At 49.9% G+C, this 17,566-nt stretch overlaps 1 protein-coding gene across 1 annotated transcript in view; it reads left to right on the top strand.

The window, feature by feature from the left end:
* The first annotated feature begins 2,555 nt into the window (after positions 1 to 2,555).
* The window catches only part of ZNF282 (zinc finger protein 282), a 28,669-nt gene continuing 13,658 nt past the window's right edge, over positions 2,556 to 17,566 (top strand). The window contains exons 1-4 of the mRNA XM_002751865.7: positions 2,556 to 2,812; positions 5,402 to 5,821; positions 16,292 to 16,418; positions 16,949 to 17,068. Coding sequence (XP_002751911.6) covers positions 2,648 to 2,812; positions 5,402 to 5,821; positions 16,292 to 16,418; positions 16,949 to 17,068 — 832 coding nt within the window. The 5' untranslated portion in view covers positions 2,556 to 2,647. The remainder of the gene's footprint in view (positions 2,813 to 5,401; positions 5,822 to 16,291; positions 16,419 to 16,948; positions 17,069 to 17,566) is intronic.

Here is a 17,566-nt window from a genome sequence, read left to right as displayed (position 1 = left end):
TACAAAAAATTAGCTGAGTGTGGTAGTGTGTGCCTATAATCCCAGCTACTCAGGAAGCTGAGGCAGGAGAATTGCGTGAAACCAGGAGGGGGAGGTTGCAGTGAGCTGAGATGGTGCCATTGCACTCTAGTCTGGGCAACAGTGCGAGACTCTGTCTCAAAAACAAAAAACGACGACAATGACAACAACAACGAACCATAAATGGGACCTCTAGCTCTGAGCTACTACTCTGGTCACAAAGCATGGAAGTGTTGATGGCTGCATGAAAATCCACCCTCTGAAGGAAAAATGTGAAGCAGACACACTACAGTGATGTCTTATTGTGTAACAAGGGACATCATTATAACTAGTTAAGTGCTTAGGAAGGGAAGTCATTTTAAAGGCTTCATATTGAAAAGATAGCATAAATGTTTGGGACTAACCTAGTCCTCCCTTTATCACTTCTAGGAAAAGGAAAAAGAGTCGATAATCTATAGTGCAGAAGATGTGTTCCGGTGGAAATTAATTTGCCTAGAGCTTTTCAGACTGGACCTGCCTGGTTCCTCTAATAAAAGAGAACGTGATATTTACAATCAGGGCCAGGAAACAGGGAAGGAAACCACTGACTTCTGGGAGCATGGCCTCTACCAGCCTGTAAGCTCCTTGAGGATAATCTAAGTCTGTGAAGTACTCATTTCTGTATCCTGGAAGTGTGCCTAGCAGAGAAAGTACTTGATAACTGTTCTTCTGAATATGGCCCTCTAAGTACATGTCTCACATAGGTCAATAAATGCAGTGGAAATCAAAGGTGCCAGCAGGTCTGCCTCTGCATGGGGTGATGAGCCTTAGAGATCTCTTCCTTAACAAGATGGGGACTGGTCCTTTAGGAAAACAAAGTAAATACTATTTTGAGGATAATTACAAAAACACCTTTGGGGGGCAACTGTCTTTGCAGAATTGCTCACTATGTGCCAGGCACGATTCTCATCTAATTTTACAACATTAAAATAGAGTAGAGCTGGCATTATTTTCTTCATTTATATATGAATAGAATGATTGAGGCTCAGAGAATTTAAATAATTTGCTCAAAGTCATAGCTAATGAGTGCTGAATTTGGGATTTTAAGCTCAGGTGTATGTACCTGCAAAGCTCATCCTCTTCCTAAACAGCACCTGGCACACAGTAGATGTTCAGTAAATAAATTCAGAATGACTGAATGAATTTCCCCTCCTTCATCTTCATCAGCTTACACTGGCTTGTCTCTAGTTCCTCCTCTGACCTGACCTGATGTTTCAAAGTAACATTGACTTGTCCTTAAAGGGTGTTGTTTGTAGAGAAGGGGTCTTGCTGTGTCACCCAGGCTGGTGATACAGCTGGTGAACTCCTGGCCTCAGCCTTGGACTCCAAAATATTGGGATTACAGGTGTGAGCCACCATGCCTGCCCAATTTAAAAGTTTATTTGACACAGGATCTTTGCCATGTCATCCAAGCTGGAGTGCAATGGTACAGTCATGGCTCACTGCAACCTTCAACCTTAGCCTCCCAAGTAACTAGGACTTGAGCCACCATGCCCGGCTAATTTTTATTTCTTCTTCTTTTTTTTGAGATGGAATCCTGCTCTGTCACCGAGGCTGGAGTTCACTGGCACAATCTTGGCTCACTGCAACCTCCGCCTCCCAGGTTGAAGCGCTACTCCTGCCACAGCCTCCAGATTAGCTGGGATTATAAGGCCCACACCACTATGCCTGGCTAATTTTGTTGTATTTTTAGTACAGACGGGGTTTCACCATGGCCAGGCTGATCTCGAACTCCTGACTTCAGGTGATCCACCTGCCTCAGTCTCCCAAAGTGCTGGGATTACAGACGTGAGCCATCGTGCCCGGCTGATTTTTATTTTTTGTAGGGACCAGGTGTCAATGTGTTGCTCAGGCTGGTCTCAAACTCCTGGGCTCAAGCCATCCTCCCGCTTCAGCCTCTCAAAGTGCTGAGATTACAAGTGTGAGGCACCACGCCCAACCCAATTTCAAGGTGTTTGAAGAGGCCACTGTTAAAATGCACTGCACCTTACTTGGGAGAAAGAGCTCAGCCCTCTTTTGACATCTTAGCACGAATCACTTCTCTGTCATCCATAACAGTGCAAAAGCTTTAGGATGGGTCCAGGTAAATCTGGATTGGGAGGAAAGGGAGTGGAGGGTAAAGCCTGCAAAGGAGTGAGGGAAGGCAGAAGGCCAGAAGAAAGTGCCTGAAGACAGAATGACTCTTGCAAAATTTTCAAAAGGGTCAGGCACTGTTTTCTCCCAGGATGCCCAATGCATTGGCAGAATTAACAGAAATCAAGCCCACAGTCCAGGTCCTCACATAGTTTGGGACTTTAGGGTAGGCCATCCCAGACAGAGGGGGCCTGACCTTTGGGCCAAGCCGCCGCCTCTCAGCGTTGGGGCGGCGGCGGCCCCAGCCCGGGAGTGGCCCCGGCCGTTCCCCGCAGGCGGGCAGGAGCTCCGAGGCTATTGGCTGGCGCGCGGGCTGCGGAGGGGCGGGGAGCGCCGCCGAAGGGGACTGTTTGCTCCTACGGGCTGTAGATGGAGCTGTCCGGCCCCGGCGAGGGGGAAGGCGCCTGGAAAACGTTCTTCTCCCTGGCCGGCCCGAGCGGGGAACAGCACTCCCAGGATGCAGTTTGTGTCAACACGGCCGCAGCCTCAGCAGCTGGGCATCCAGGGCCTGGGGCTGGACAGCGGGAGCTGGAGCTGGGCCCAGGCTCTGCCCCCGGAGGAGGTCTGCCACCAGGAGCCGGCGCTGCGCGGAGAAATGGCCGAGGGAATGCCGCCCATGCAGGTGGGAGAGCCCCGCCGGCGCCATGGCCGCGCTGCCGTGGGGGCGGGGCGCGGGCTGGGCCGCGGGACCGGGCCGCACCGTCCTCCGGGAGCCTCGCGGCGCCCTCCCCGCGCCCGCGCCCAGACGAGGCCCGAGGCGGGCGAGGCACGGCCGGGCTGCGCGGAAGGCAGGGCGGAGCGGGCCCGACGCAGGCCCGGAGCGGCAGGCCTGGCCCGCGCGGCGCGGAGCAGCGATCGCTGGGCCCGAGTGCGGAGGCTCCGAGTGTGGGGCGGGGGCCAGGACCGCCCTTTCCGGGACCCGGCGGAGCCCTGACCCCGTCGCCGAGCCGGGACCCGGGGCTCCCTTCGCTCCCGGCCGGCGGAGGGCTTCGCGGGCAGTGCTTCCGCCCGGCCGCAGGAGTGAATGCCTCGTCCGTGTTTACACGGTGGCCAGTTTGACGAAGAGATTTTTAAAATGTTTGATTGCCACCTTTCACCAAGTGTAATGAGTAATTCACTTCCCTCCTGCATCGAGTGTGAGCCAGGAAAGGGGCATTGGAGAGGTGACTGTGGGGTCTTTCCTGCGGTTGGCAAACTTGGCCGCAGGTTGGAATGGCCTGGGCAGCTTTTAAGACTCCTGGGTCCTCGCCTCGTCCAAGAGCTCAGGGTCTCTGCTGGGTGAGAGCAGCACAGGCTCCATCCATGATCTCCGTGGGCAGAACCAGTGCTCCAGAATTGGGTATAAAACCAGGGGAGGTGGATCCTCAGAGAGGCCTGAGAGCTTCCCCAGGGAAGAGTCTGGGCCGACCCCAGGACAGGGCTCCTCAGGAGCCCCTCTGCTCACCACCGGCCTCTCAGCTGGGTGCTAACGAAGGAGCCAGGAGCTGCTGTGCTGTGTTTGATCATTTTCAGAGTTATGTCTTCAAACCTGAGAAAATTAAACTGGTCCCAGGACTTGCTTAACTTCAACTGTCGACTCTGTCCCCTTCTGTGGGCTAGGGCGGAGTGGAGCCTCCGTGATGGAGGAATGGATGATTTTGATGGAAATACCAGCGCTTATTACTCAGCAGGGCCTGGCTATCCTAGGACCCTGCTCTCCACTCTACTCTGCACTCTGCCCTGTCCCAGAGCAGGTCTCAGGAAGCTGGGACTGTGTGGCTGTTGCTGCTGCTCTGAGTCAGAGAGGGGCGCTGGCCTGTCCAGATTGCCTCAAGCAGCAGTCCTCCCCTTTTAGCAGCCCGAGGGGCCTCTTCAGCAGCCATCAGGAGGACAGAAGATGACACCTCCTCCTGTCCCAGGTGTGAAGGAGAGTTGGTTCCCAGCCCATGCAGTCCAGTGAGCCCTGAGTCAGACACCAGGTCCTAGATGACCAGTGAACTGTCTGTCACCACCCTCAACTGGTCCCCCTTAGCCACAGGGCTCAGCTCCCAATCTGCACATATTAGCCTACCTTTCCGGGGTGAGGGCTCTGTGCTGGAAGATAAAAGGGGGAGTCCCCAGGCCATGGGGTACCCCTTCCTCAGGAAGCAAGGAGGGGTCCTGGAGGAGTTTCTCTTAGTCCTCTTGGGCATGAGGGACATCCCATTTTCACCTCTAATGAGTGACCTTTTTTAGTGAACCTATTTTCATTTTGGAAAATATTTATGAAACAATGGTTGTGTATAGGGGAGGAGAGCTGCTTTTCTGCCCTAGCTTGGGCTCTCTGGTCTTTCCCTTCACCGCAGCCCTGGTGGGAATGTGGTGGGTTTTTTTGTTTGTTTGTTTGTTCTGAGACAGAGTCTTGCTCTGTCACCCAGACTGGAGTGCTGTGGCACCATCTCAGCTCACTACCACCTCCACTTCCCAGTTTCAAGCAATTCTCCTGCCTCAGCCTCCCAGGTAGCTGGGATTACAGGAGCCCACCACCATGCCTGGCTAATTTCTGTGTTTTTAGTAGAGACAGGGTTTCACCACGTTGGCCAGGCTGGTCTTGAACTCCTGAGCTCAAGTGAGCTGCTTGCCTTGGCCTCCCAAAGTGCTGGGAAGGTGTGAGCCACCTTGCCCCGTCAGGAATGTGTTTTTTGTTACCTGCAGCACCTAGAGCTGCTCCAGCTGGCAGTGCAGGGACGCGCTGCGGAGTGACCAGCCGCCTCCCTGTGCCTCAGTTTCATCATCTTTAAAGCAGACATCGTCATTCTTGCCCTAACCTGTGGAGAGATTGCTGGGAAGATTAGCGTCAGATAACTTACATCAAAGTTCTTGGAAACATAAAACACTAGGCAAATACGAAGGTCATCAGTAAGCCTAGCCCTGGAAGAAATCAGTTCGTCTATTCAAAGAAAGAAAGTGGCCTGTGACATTTTAGGCAGGGGTCACAGCTGTAACTTGCTAAGGGTCAAGGTGGGTGAACTAGTGACCAGACTGACTCACCTAGGCAGGAGATGGGAGAGTGGTGAGTTGGGTGGCTGGGTGGGTAGCTATTGCTGGGAGCATTAGTATAGCCCAAGGTACAGGGGCTTGGCAGGAGAAAGACACCATGTAGCATTTGATTACTTGACCCTTGTTCCCAGCTGACTTCTCCCACTCATGCAAGGTCTCATCCTGGGTTATCACTTTCTCCCTCTGCATACAGGCTCAAGAATGGGACATGGACGCCCGGCGGCCGATGCCTTTTCAGTTCCCACCCTTTCCAGATAGGGCGCCTGTCTTCCCTGACCGAATGATGCGAGAGCCCCAATTGCCTACAGCAGAGATCTCACTCTGGACCGTGGTGGCTGCCATCCAGGCTGTGGAGAGGAAGGTGGATGCCCAGGCCAGCCAACTGCTGAACCTGGAGGGGCGCACGGGAACAGCTGAGAAGAAGCTGGCTGACTGTGAAAAGACGGCTGTGGAATTTGGGAACCACATGGAGAGCAAGTGGGCCATGCTGGGGACCCTGCTGCAGGAGTACGGGCTGCTGCAGAGGCGGCTGGAGAACCTGGAGAACCTGCTGCGCAACAGGAACTTCTGGGTCCTGCGGCTGCCCCCGGGCAGCAAGGGGGAGGCCCCCAAGGTATGTGGCGGTCCCCAGGGCAGGGATGGAGGTGAGGAAAAGTGTAGGTGAATAAAATCCCTGATTTCATTTTGTCACTCCTTCTCATAAACTTCTCTGGCTCCCTGTTATCCAATTTCAGTGCCTTCTTTTTTTTTTTTGAGATGAAGTTTCGCTCTTACTGCCCAGGCTGGAGTGCAATGGCACAATCTAGGCTCATCACAGCCTCTGCCTCCCAGGTTCAAGTGATTCCCCTGCCTCAGCCTCTCCAAGTGGTGGGGATTACAGGCATGCACCACCACACCTGGCTAATTTTATATTTTTAGTAGAGAGGGGGTTTCTCCATGTTGGTCAGGCTGGTCTCCAACTTCTGACCTCAGGTGATCCGCCCACCTCAGCCTCCCAAAGTGCTGGGATTACAGGCATGAGACGCCCCACCCAGCGTCAGTGTCTTCTTAGGGCCTGTCTCCACTTAAACAACCTGGTCTTGAACATTCTACCCCAGCAAGGCTCACCTCCACTCCTTCCCCGCAGAGTCCGCATTTCCGTCTTGGACCCTTTGCTCTTGTTCCTAGACCCGTTTGAGTTGCCTGGTTGTCGGCAAGTTTCTGCAGCTCTTCACTCCTTGATTTTCCCACTTGACACCTACCAGCGACCATGTGTCATTGGCTGTCTTGGTGTATGCCCACCTGAATGGCAGGAGTCACATCTCAAATCAGGCTGCCTGGGGTTGCTTTCAAGTCATGGTCACTGACCTCAGGGGGACTCTTCTTCAGGTTGGGAATGCACGCTCTGTTTCTTATTCCGTTTCCTCCCCTGCTTTCCTCTCGGATCCTCAATGCTGCTTTTCATTTCACTGAGAGAACGGAGTCACTCAGAAGAGGCGTCCACATGCAGCCAGCTTCTTCTTCCATCTGCTGCTCGGTGGCCACAGGTTCTGCTTTCCCTTGTTCCTGTGGCTTGATATCCCCTGCCCACTCCAGGAGCTCACCCTAGCATCTCTTCCTTTCTCCTCTAAGTCATCAGCTCTCCCCTCTCTGCTGGGCCGTTCCCACCGGCATGTGACTGTTCTGTCCCACTCTCCATCTCTAATAGAAAGCCTCCTGGGCTCTGCATCCTCCTGTATTGGTGCCTCATTTCTCCACTCCTCTTTAGAGCAGGATCCCTTGAAAGTGTTGTCTGTACTTATCTCCAATTCTTTCTTCCCCATTTTCTCTCCTTCCTTCCCGTTTCCCCTTCTCTTTATTATAAAATATTCAAAGAAAAGTAGATAGATTAGTATAATGGGCCCCCATGTACCCACCATCCAGCTTCATTAGCTGTCAATTCTTGGCCAATCTAGTTTCACCTTAATCCCTGCCCACTTCCCCATTCCCATTTTATTTTGAAGCAAACCCCAGAAATCAGTCATTTCCTTTGCAGATATTTCAGTATTAGCTTAAAAGGTAAGGACTTTTTTTTTAAGTGATAACCTCAATGTTATTCCCACCACCACCATAGTAAAAGCTTGAGTCTGGATGACTGTCTAGACAATGATTAGATTTTTAGTTCTTTCCATTTTTTATTTTGTTTTCTTTTTTTATCCCCCTCCATTTTTTTTTGGACAAACTCTCACTCTGTCGCCCAGGCTGGAGTGCAGTGGCATGATCTTGGCTCACTGCTACCTCCACCTCCTGGGTTCAGGTGATTCTTCTGCCTCAGCCTCCCAAGTAGCTGGGACTACAGGCATGTGCCACCATGCCCAGATAACTTTTATTATTTTTCATATAGATGGGGTTTCACCATCTTGGCCAGGCTGGTCTTGAACTGCTGATCTCATGATCCACCCACCTCGGCCTCCCAAAATGCTGGGATTACAGGCGTGAGCTACCATGCCTGGCCCTTCATTTAAAAAAAAAAAAGATTTTTGTTTGAATTAGGATTTAAATAACGTCCACACATTATGTTTGACATGTCTCTTAAGTCTTTTTTAATCTGCAGGCATCTCCTCCATCTATTATTTTTCCTTTCAGTTTATCTGGAAGGAATTGGGCCATCTGTCCTGTTAAGCATCTCACTGTCTGGATTCTGCTGATTGCGTCCCCTGTGGTCTCATTTAACATGTTCCTCTGTTCTCAGTATTCCAGTTGATTGGTAACTGGATCTTTCTCTCTGAATGTACCCTGATCAGGCCTTTGCTTACTTTTTTTTTTCTCTTTTTTTCCCCCAAGAATGCCCTACATATTTACAAGTACTTTGCTTACTAATGATGCTCGTGGGGTTACAGCCAGTGGTCGCCTCTTTGTCTTCATTTTCCCTGCCCTGTCAGCAGTGTTGTGTGTAAGTGACCACGCTCTCCTTGAAACCCCTTGCCGTGGCTTCTGGGACATCTCTCTCTGTTGATTCTTTTCCGACCTCACCAGCTGCTCTGTCTCACTGTTTGCTGATTTTGCCTCCTTTTGCCAACTTCCTAATGCATGGAGTGGGCCAGAGCTCCATCCTGGCCTTTTGCTCTTTATTCACTCTCCTTCTTCAGGACTGCATCCTATTTCACAGTCTTTTTTTTTTTTTTTTTTTTTTTTTGAGAAGGAGTCTTGTTCTTGTCGCCTAGGCTGGAGTGCAATGGCGCAATCTCGGCTCACCGCAACCTCTGCCTCCTGGGTTCAAGCAATTCTCCTGCCTCAGCCTCCTGAGTGGCTGGGATTACAGGCACCTGCCACCATGCCTGGCTAATTTTTTGTATTTTTAGTAGAGACGGGGTTTTACCATGTTGGCCAGCCTGGTCTTGAACTCCTGACCTCAGGTGATCCTCCTGCTTTGGTCTCCCAAAGTGCTGGGATTACAGGTGTGAGCCACCACACCCAGCTGTTCTCACAGGATTGAAAGCAATCTGTATGTTGTCACCTCCCAAATAGATTCTTTTCCTCCCATGCCCCCTTTGTTTCTATATCTTGCCCAGCTTTCTTTCTGGAATGCCAGATTCACATTCCTACCTAGTAATTCATTTGGATGTCAGTAAATCTCTTAGATTTAACATGACCAACTGCGGATCTCTTGCCTGAGACCTGTTCTACCTGATGTCCTCATCGCCGTTGGTGACGGATGGTTCCCTCCTTTCGAGTGCTCAGGCCAAAGCCTTGGAGTTGTATTTGTCTCCCCTGTCTCTCATACTCTACATCTAATCTATTAGTAAATACCATCTGATTTTTCTTCAAAATATATCCACAACCTGGCCACTCCTTACCACCTCCACTCCGATGCCATCGTCTGATCTTAGGCATCTGATTTGTGCCATGGCCTCCTGCTGGGTGTCGTTGTCTTCATCCTTGTCCCCCCACCATACAGTCTATCTCAACACTGCAGCCAGAGTGATCCTTTGAAAATGTGAAGCAGTCACATCACACTTCTGCTTAAACACTTCTCCCAAATAGCCGGGCACAGTGGCTCATCCCCATAACCCCAGCACTTTGGAAGAAGGCTGAGGCAGGCGGCTCACTTGAGGAGGTCAGGAGTTCAAGACTAGCCTAGTCAACATGGTGAAACCCCATCTCTACTAATTAGCTAGCTGGTCTCTACAAAAATTAGCTGGTCGTGGTGGCGGGCACGTGTAATCCCAGTTACTCAGGAGGCTGAGGCATGAGAATCTCTTGAACCTGGGAGGTGGAGGCTGCAGTGAGCTGAGATCATGCCACTGCACTCCAGCCTGGATGACAGAGCGAGAATCTGTCTCAAAAAAAAAACCAAAAAACACCTCCCAAATGGCTTCCCATCTGATTAGAATAAAAACCCATGTCTGTTTATGGCCCCCACTCTCTTCCCCTGCCTCTCTGACCTCCTCTCCTCTCCATCCACTCCTTCCTGCCCGCTCCCATCTGTGCTGCTCTGCCCGAACACCACATGCGCCCCCAGCTCAGGGACTCTTGACTGAGAAGTTCCTGCCCTGAATATCTGCATGGCTGTCTTTGCCCCTTCTTCCATCAGGGTCTGCTCAGGTGTGCCTTCTTCAGTGTGCCCTTCCACAGCCATCCTATATAAAAGAATCACATCCTCCAGCATGCTCCTTCTCCCTGCCCCTACTCAGATTTTCTCCAAAGCACTTTTGCCATTGGCATCTTAAATATTTAAAATGTTCTTTTTTTTTTTTTTTTTTTAATGAGACAATCTCGCTCTGTCGCCCAGGCTAGAGTGCAGTGGTGCAATCTTGGCTCATTGCAACCTCTGCTTCCCAGGTTCAAGTGATTCTCCTGCCTCATCCTCCTGAGTAGTTGGGATTACAGACGTGCACCACCACGCCCAGCTAATTTTTGTATTTTTCTTTTTTTTTTTTTTTTTTTTTGAGATGGAGTCTCGTTATGTTGCCAGACTGGACTGCAGTGGTGTGATCTCTGCTCACTACAACCTCTGCCTCCCGGGTTCAAGCGAATCTTCTGCCTCAGCCTCCTAAGTAGCTGGAACTACAGGTGTGCGCCACCATGCCTGTCTACTTTTTATATTTTTAGTAGAGATGGGGTTTCACCATGGTGGCCAGGATGGTCTCAATCTTCTGACCTTATGATCCTCCTGCCTTGGCCTCCCAAAGTGCTGGGATTACAGGCATGAGTCACTGCACCCGGCCTAACTTTTGTATTTTTTAGTAGAGATGGGTTTCACCATGTTGTTGAGGCTGGTCTCAAATTCCTGACCTCAAGTGATCCATCCACCTCAGCCTCCCAAAGTGTTGGGATTACAGGCGTGAGCCGCTGTGCCTGGCTTTAACATATTATTCTTCGCTGGGCGTGGTGGCTCATGCCTGTAATCCCAGCACTTTGGGAAGCCAAGGTGGGTGGATCCCAAGGTCAGAAGTTTAAGACAAGCCTGGCCAAGATGGTGAAACTCCGTCTCTACTAAAAATACGAAAAAATTAGTGGTCGTGGGCACCTGTAATCCCAGCTACTCAGGAGGCTGAGGCAGGAGAACTGCTTGAACCCAGGAGGCAGAGGTTGCAGTGAGCTGAGATTGCACCCCTGCACTCCAGCCTGGGTGACAGAGCGAGACTCCATCTCAAAAAAAAAAAAAAAAAAGAGATTATTCTTAAATATAATATTCCTTTTTTGTCTTGGTCGGTTTTCCCCAACCAGAGTGTAGATTCTACTTGGTTGTCCGCTGTATCCCTGTGCGTGGAATGGTACCTGGCTTTGGCTGGTATGCCAAACATGTTTGTGGAGTGCCTCTCTCCAACTGGAGAGCTAACAGCTTCCTGGCAGGGACCGGGTCTTGTATGTCTCTGTCTGCTGAGGCAACCCACCCAGTGACTTTGCCAGAGGAGTTGTTTGACTTTACTTATTGAGTCTTCACAGAACTTAGTTGTAACAGTGGCTCTGGCTCCTCTGCAAAACACTTCCTGGCACTGCAGCCATAGAGGCTGGTTTTTAGGATGGTTTTGCATATGTCGCTTGTCTAGCACAATCAGCGTCTTCGTACACACTGCCGTTTTGTCTGTACTGTGTGTCTCAACTCATATCTTTGTGTAGCACTGTGATGTGTTCCGTGCGTTGGATTAGGCATTAGAGGAGACTTGACTTGACAAAGGCTCTTAGGAATAATGAAATGGTTTTAGTGTCTGGAATCAGAGAACTTGGATTTAAATCCTGACTTGGCTACATGCTGGTTTTGTTTTTTAGTTTTTTGGGACGGTCTCACATTGTCGTCCAGGCTTGAGTACAGTTGTACAATCGTAGCTCATACAGCCTTGAACGCCTTGGGCTCAAGCAATTTTTCCACCTCAGTCTCTCAATCAGGACTACAGGCACATGCCACCACATCCAGTTAAGTTTTTGATTTATTTTTATTTTTTGTAGTGACAGGGTCTTGATATGTTGCTGAGGTTGGTCTTGAACTTCTGGGTTCAAGCTGTCTTCCTGCCTGGGCTTCCCAAAGTGCTGGGAATATAGGCTGAGCCACTGCATGAGGTCTGCTTATGCATTGGTCGAAAGTGTTTTTTGTTGTTTCTGAGCTTCCTCAATTCCTCTTTTGAAGGAAGTGAAGTATAAACAATTGAGTAAATTCCCAGCTGGTTTATCTGAGTTTCAGGGTTATTATCAATAAAATGAAGATAATAATATGCTTACTTCATGGAGTTGTGAGGATTAATTTTGTTTGTGGGAAAACATTATGTAGATTATTGTGTTAGTTACCTATTGCTATATAACTACCCTGAAACGTACCAGCCTTGCATAAAAAAATAATTATTTATCATCTCACTGTTTCTGTGGGTCAGGAATTGGGGAACCCCTTAGGTGGGTTCTCAGAGTCCCATAAGGTTACACTCACACTGTTGAATGGCACAGCAGTTATCTGAAGGCTTGACTGGGGCTGGAAAGCCTGATTCCAGCATGGCTCACTCACTTGGCCGTTGGTGGGAAGCCTCAGTTCCTCAGCATGTGGACCTCCCCCTAGGACTGCTTGAGCATCCTCATAGCTTAGCAGCCAGCCCTCCCCACAGGGAGTGAGCCAAGAGAGAGAGACCAAGACGGAAGCTGCAGTGTCTTTTATGACCTCGTCTCAGAAGGTCCACACTGTCACTTCATTGATTTGTTAGAAGCAAGTCACCAAATCTTGCCCACACTGAAGGGGAGAAGAATTAGGCTCTACCTATTGAAAAGACTTTCAGCTGGGCACAGTGGCTCATGTCTGTAATCCCAGCACTTTGGGAGTCTGAGGTGGTTGATCACAAGGTCAGGAGTTCAAGATTACCCTGACCAAATGGTGAAACCCCGTCTCTACTGAAAATGCAAAAATTAGCCAGGTGTGGTGGTGGGCGCCTATAATCCAAGCTACTCAGGAGGTTGAAGCAGGAGAATCACTTGAACCCGGGAGGCAGAGGTTACAGTGAGCCAAGATTGAGCCACTGCGCGCCAGCCTGGATGACAGAGTGAGACTCCATCTCAAAAAAAAAGAGACTGTCAAAGAATTTGTGGACATAGTCTTCTACAATCCTTCTACCTCAGTCTCTCAATTAGTTAAGACTAGATCTAATTAAGGACCACCACAACTATAGAACACCACGAGAATGTAATTAATCTTGCTAGCAGAGTTATAATTCGTGCACTCTTGGGCAAGCTAGATGCATTCTCTTCATCTGTCAGACTGAAGGAAGCACCGTGTTCCAGATCCTTTATGCCTGCTGGATTCTGTTGTATGTGTTGATTGATGGAGTCATAGCTAATTCATGGATATTCTCTTCTATCTAGCTAGACCATAGGCTCCCTGCAGTCTCAGACTATGGCACAGATTTCTGCTGCATCCTGTTATAGTGAAGTTTTTTTTTGAGATGGAGCCTTGCTCTGTCACTCAGGCTGGAGTGGTGCCATCTCGGCTCACTGCCACCTCCACCTCCTGGGTTCAAGCGATTCTCCTGCTTTAGCCTCAGCCTCCCAAGTACCTGGGACTACAGGTACCCACCACCACCCCTGGCTAATTTTTATATTTTTAGTAGAGATGGGGTTTCACCATGTTGACCAGGCTGGTCTCAAACTCCTGATCTCAAGTAATCCACTCAGCCTCCCAAAGTGCTGGAATTCCTGGCATGAGCCACTGCACGAGGCTCACAGTGAAGTTTTTTAAAAGTGGTGTCTGTGGTGGTAAGAATATGATTCCAGAGTTTTACTCCTCTACAGAACTGGTGAAATGAGGGAGAAGAGTTGGTATGTTGGAAAATATAATGGACCTGGGCCAGGCAAAGTGGCTCGTGCCTGGATCCCAGTACTTAGGCGGCTGAAGCAAGAGAATTGCTTGAGCCCAAGAGTTTGAGACCAGCCTGGGCAACATGGTGGGACCCCCCATCTCCATAAACAATTGAAAAAATTAGCTGGGCACAATGGCCCACACCTGTAGCCCCAGATACTTGGGAGGCTGAGGTGGGAGGATCACTTGAGCCCAGGAGGTCCAGGCTGCAGTGAGCTGAGATCCTGCTACTGCACTTGAGCCTGGGTAATAGAGGGAGACCCTGTCTCACAAAAAAAAAAAAAAAAAAAAAAAGGAAAAAGATAGTGAACCTGTCTTTAAGTGCATTTAGTCTGAGGTACTTAAAGATGATTAAATGGAGCTACTCTGAAGGCTGTGGAACTTTGAAGAGAGCAAGGAAAGTTGAACAGTGTCATTTGCAAAGTAATAACGGCTGAAGTGAAAAGAATGAAATTGTCAAGGGAAAAGTGAAGAAACAGGAAAGGGTGAGGACAGAGTCTTGATCTTGGGGAAAGAAGAGGAAAAGGTAAAGAAGACATGTGCCAGATGGATAGGAGGCAACATAGTACAGGAACCAAGCAAGAGAAAATTCTAGAAAGACGATCTGACCTTTCAAAGAGATCAGAAAAGGTGAGGATTTCAACAGAAGGTCGCCGATGATCTTCCAGGGTGTGGTTTCAGAGAATGGAGGGTACAGAGGCAGAGTCTAAGGGGGTAAAGAATGAGTAGATCACTAAGAGGGGAAAACAGAATGTGTCTCTCGGAAATTCCCAGTGAAGTGGGACGGCAGAGTGAGCCGAGGGAGCAGCGTTGAGGGAAGGTTTTTCTGAGGTTGGAATGACCCTGAAGGGCCAGAGCTGGTGGAGAGGGAGAAACTATCAATGTAGATGAGGAAGGATTGTTTGGATTAAGATTCACAGGCAGGGGTTGGAGGACAGGTGAAGGCTGCATACCAGCAGCCTTGGATTTGACAAGGAGAGGGTCAAGGAAGGAGCTTGCTGGCGCCTACCTGAGATCAAAGACAGACAGATGTGGGAGGGCACTTACAGGTCTGGGAGAATGTAACGTTTGAAACAAGCCTCCCGGGGAACATAGCAGGGTGTCAGCAGGAGACCAACAAGAAGCTGCTGAGGCAGCCGTGAGACAGCAGTGTGAATTGGTGGTGGATGTCTTCTGCGGAGTTCCAGCAACAGAGAATTCAAATAAAGAAAGGGGGTTGGGTGCGGTGCCTCATGCCTGTAATCCCAGCACGTTGGGAGACCGAGGTGGGCGGATTACAAGGTCAGGAGACTGAGACGATCCTGGTCAACACGGTGAAACACTGTCTCTACTAAAATACAAAAAAATTAATAAATAACTGGTGGTGGAACCCCATCTCTACTAAAAAAAAAAAAAACTGCTGGGTGTGGTGGTGCATACCTGTAGTCCCAGCTACTTGGGAGGCTGAGGCAAGTAAATCGCTTGAATCCATTAGGCAGAGGTTGCAGTGGGCTAAGATCATACCACTGCACTCCAGCCTGGCGACAGAGTGAGACTCTGTCTCGAAAAATAAAATAAAATGAAGAACAGGATCTGTATTAATTTTTCCTGGTTGGAGCTTTCCCTGCATCTGGTGGAAGGTCCAGGAATTAAAGGTTCTAGTTCTGATCGGAAAGGTGGATGGTGAGTTGTCGGTCCATACGGATGGGGCCATTGCGCTGAGGTGTAGGCATCACACCTGCGCAGGGCGCCCTCAGAGTTACAAGCACCTGGTAAAAGGGCTGACATTTCTAACTTACATAATGGTGCTGCCCGCTCGCCATTGCTGAGTAGCAGTAGCTGTGCTCCTGACTTGGCTGGCTGTTTGTAATTCACCCCCGGGTGCCATACAGGCCAGCTTTGGCCCTGCAAATGTAGATTTGTCATGATGGGATGGAGGAGGACTGAGGGGTTGGATTTCAGACTGAGAGTGAAAGGCTGGTTTAGTCAGAATGCAAAAGTGGTAAGAGGGAAGCCTGTGTGTCCACAGAAGGAAGTTAGTTATCAAAGTCATGGAAGTGAAACGATTTTGGGCAATTCGGTCCAAGTTGAGGTTGTGCTGGCTTGTGGCTGAAGTGAGTGTGGATGAGGATCTTTGCAAACTGAAATCAGCTTTCTGTAACTGATCCCAACACACATGTCATCAGTCTGACAAGTGACTGACACCACGCAGTGACTCGGGCTGCGGTGGGGCTACCTGGTATTGGCATTCACTGAGCAGCACACTCAAGTTCTTATTGATTCCCTGCTGTGTGCTCCTTGATGATCGAGTTAGAGCAGTGAATGGTGTTGACCCAGGTCCTGAACCTTAGCACAGGCCTTTAGATTGTACATGCGTTGCCTACAAAGAGGTAACTGTGTACACAGAGGTGACCTGACCTGAAATACAGGTTTGGTAACCAGGTTTTACTCTACTTGGCTCACCCATACCCACTCTGAGAACCTGCCACCCCTCTGTCACCCTGAATACAGAAAGAAGCACATTGACTGCTCTTTACCCTCAGGTATCCAGTTGTCCTAAAAGATAAATAATAAAGGAGGTGGCTAAATGCTTTTTCTAAAATGGCAGAGTTGACCATCCATGTTACTGAAGGCACAAGAAGGTCCGGGACAGAGAGGACTGATTCCATTGAGATGGATGTTCAGGACTGGGGAGCTACGGAGAGCGAGGGCCGGGCTCTGGCAGGGAGTGGGTCCTGTGGCCCACAGGAGAAGGGGAAGTAGCGGGAAGGAGCAGGCAGGAGGTCTAGATTAACCCGCTTGTTGGCTCAGGTTCCAGTGACTTTTGTCGACATTGCTGTGTACTTCTCCGAGGATGAGTGGAAGAACCTGGATGAATGGCAGAAGGAGCTTTATAACAACCTTGTTAAGGAGAACTACAAAACCCTGATGTCCCTGGGTAAGGACACCCTCTCTTCGGTGAGCCATCTCTGCAGAGAGTTGTGAAATGCTTGTTAGTCCACGTTAACATTGCCGGGGCAGGTTGTTTCATGTTTTTATGTAATAGAAACTCAGGAAACCTTTTGCTTACAATGCTAGTAGGATAGAACAGTTTACAGTAGGATAAAAATGTAAAACCCAGTAACAGGGACATTGCCATAGGATTCAGCATTACGCCCTTTCCACGCTGGATTACAGTAACACAGCACGTGCACCTCACCATGCACCACATCCCAGCAGCCCGGGGTAAGCCATAGTCGGTCTGATGCTGGCTTCCAGAGACCAGGTCTTTCTACAGTAGAAACATAGGAATCTATCAACTCATTTTCAAGGTTCTTTATAAGAGATTACCTACCTAACTTGCATAATCGCTGAAGAGGGACACTCAGGTGGAGGGGGGTGTTGGGGTAGCGGAGAATTCTCTCGTCCCCTTGCTGGACGCGTTGGTCAACTTCACATAGTCCTTCCCTCCCTCCTCCTCACTTCCAGATGCAGACGGCCCAGTCCCCAAGCCAGATGCTCCAGCCCAGGCTGAGCCCAGGGAAGAGCCGTGTGTGTGGGAGCAGCGGCACCCTGAAGAGAGAGAAATCCCAATGGATCCCGACGCAGGTGATGGCAATGGAAGCAAGTGTGGGGTCCAGGGAAGGCGGGAGAGGAGAGCCGGCTGCCCACATGCCGTGGGAGGCACCCCTGTGTGTGCACCATGGGACGAGGCTCTTGGGTGGCTCCCAGGGGCCAGTTTGGCTGGAGTTGAAATTTGGTGGTCACTTACAGGAAGAGATCTCAGGGCTCAAAATAGCACAATGGATATTTGTCTTTGGGTTTGTTAAAGCCGTGTAGCTCTGGACTCATAGGTAAGCTGAGTGGAGAGACATGAAGGGCTTAGGCTAATGCTATCGCCCAGGCCTGATGTAGAGAGAGGCCCCGGGCCTGGGCTCAGAGAGGCTGACAGAGGAGGTGAAAAGGAGTGTGAGGCAGATGCAGGGTTTCGCCCTGACCGTTGCTTAACGCTTGGCCTAACATGCAGTATCATCACCTCATTCTTCGGCCAACACGCGGCTCACCTGCAGGCTCACTCGACAAGGCTCTGACCTCACCCGAGAAGGA

Source organism: Callithrix jacchus, chromosome 11 (genome assembly GCF_049354715.1).
Source record: "Callithrix jacchus isolate 240 chromosome 11, calJac240_pri, whole genome shotgun sequence".
NCBI lineage: Eukaryota > Metazoa > Chordata > Mammalia > Primates > Cebidae > Callithrix > Callithrix jacchus.
This window is presented reverse-complemented; position numbering and strand designations above follow the sequence as displayed.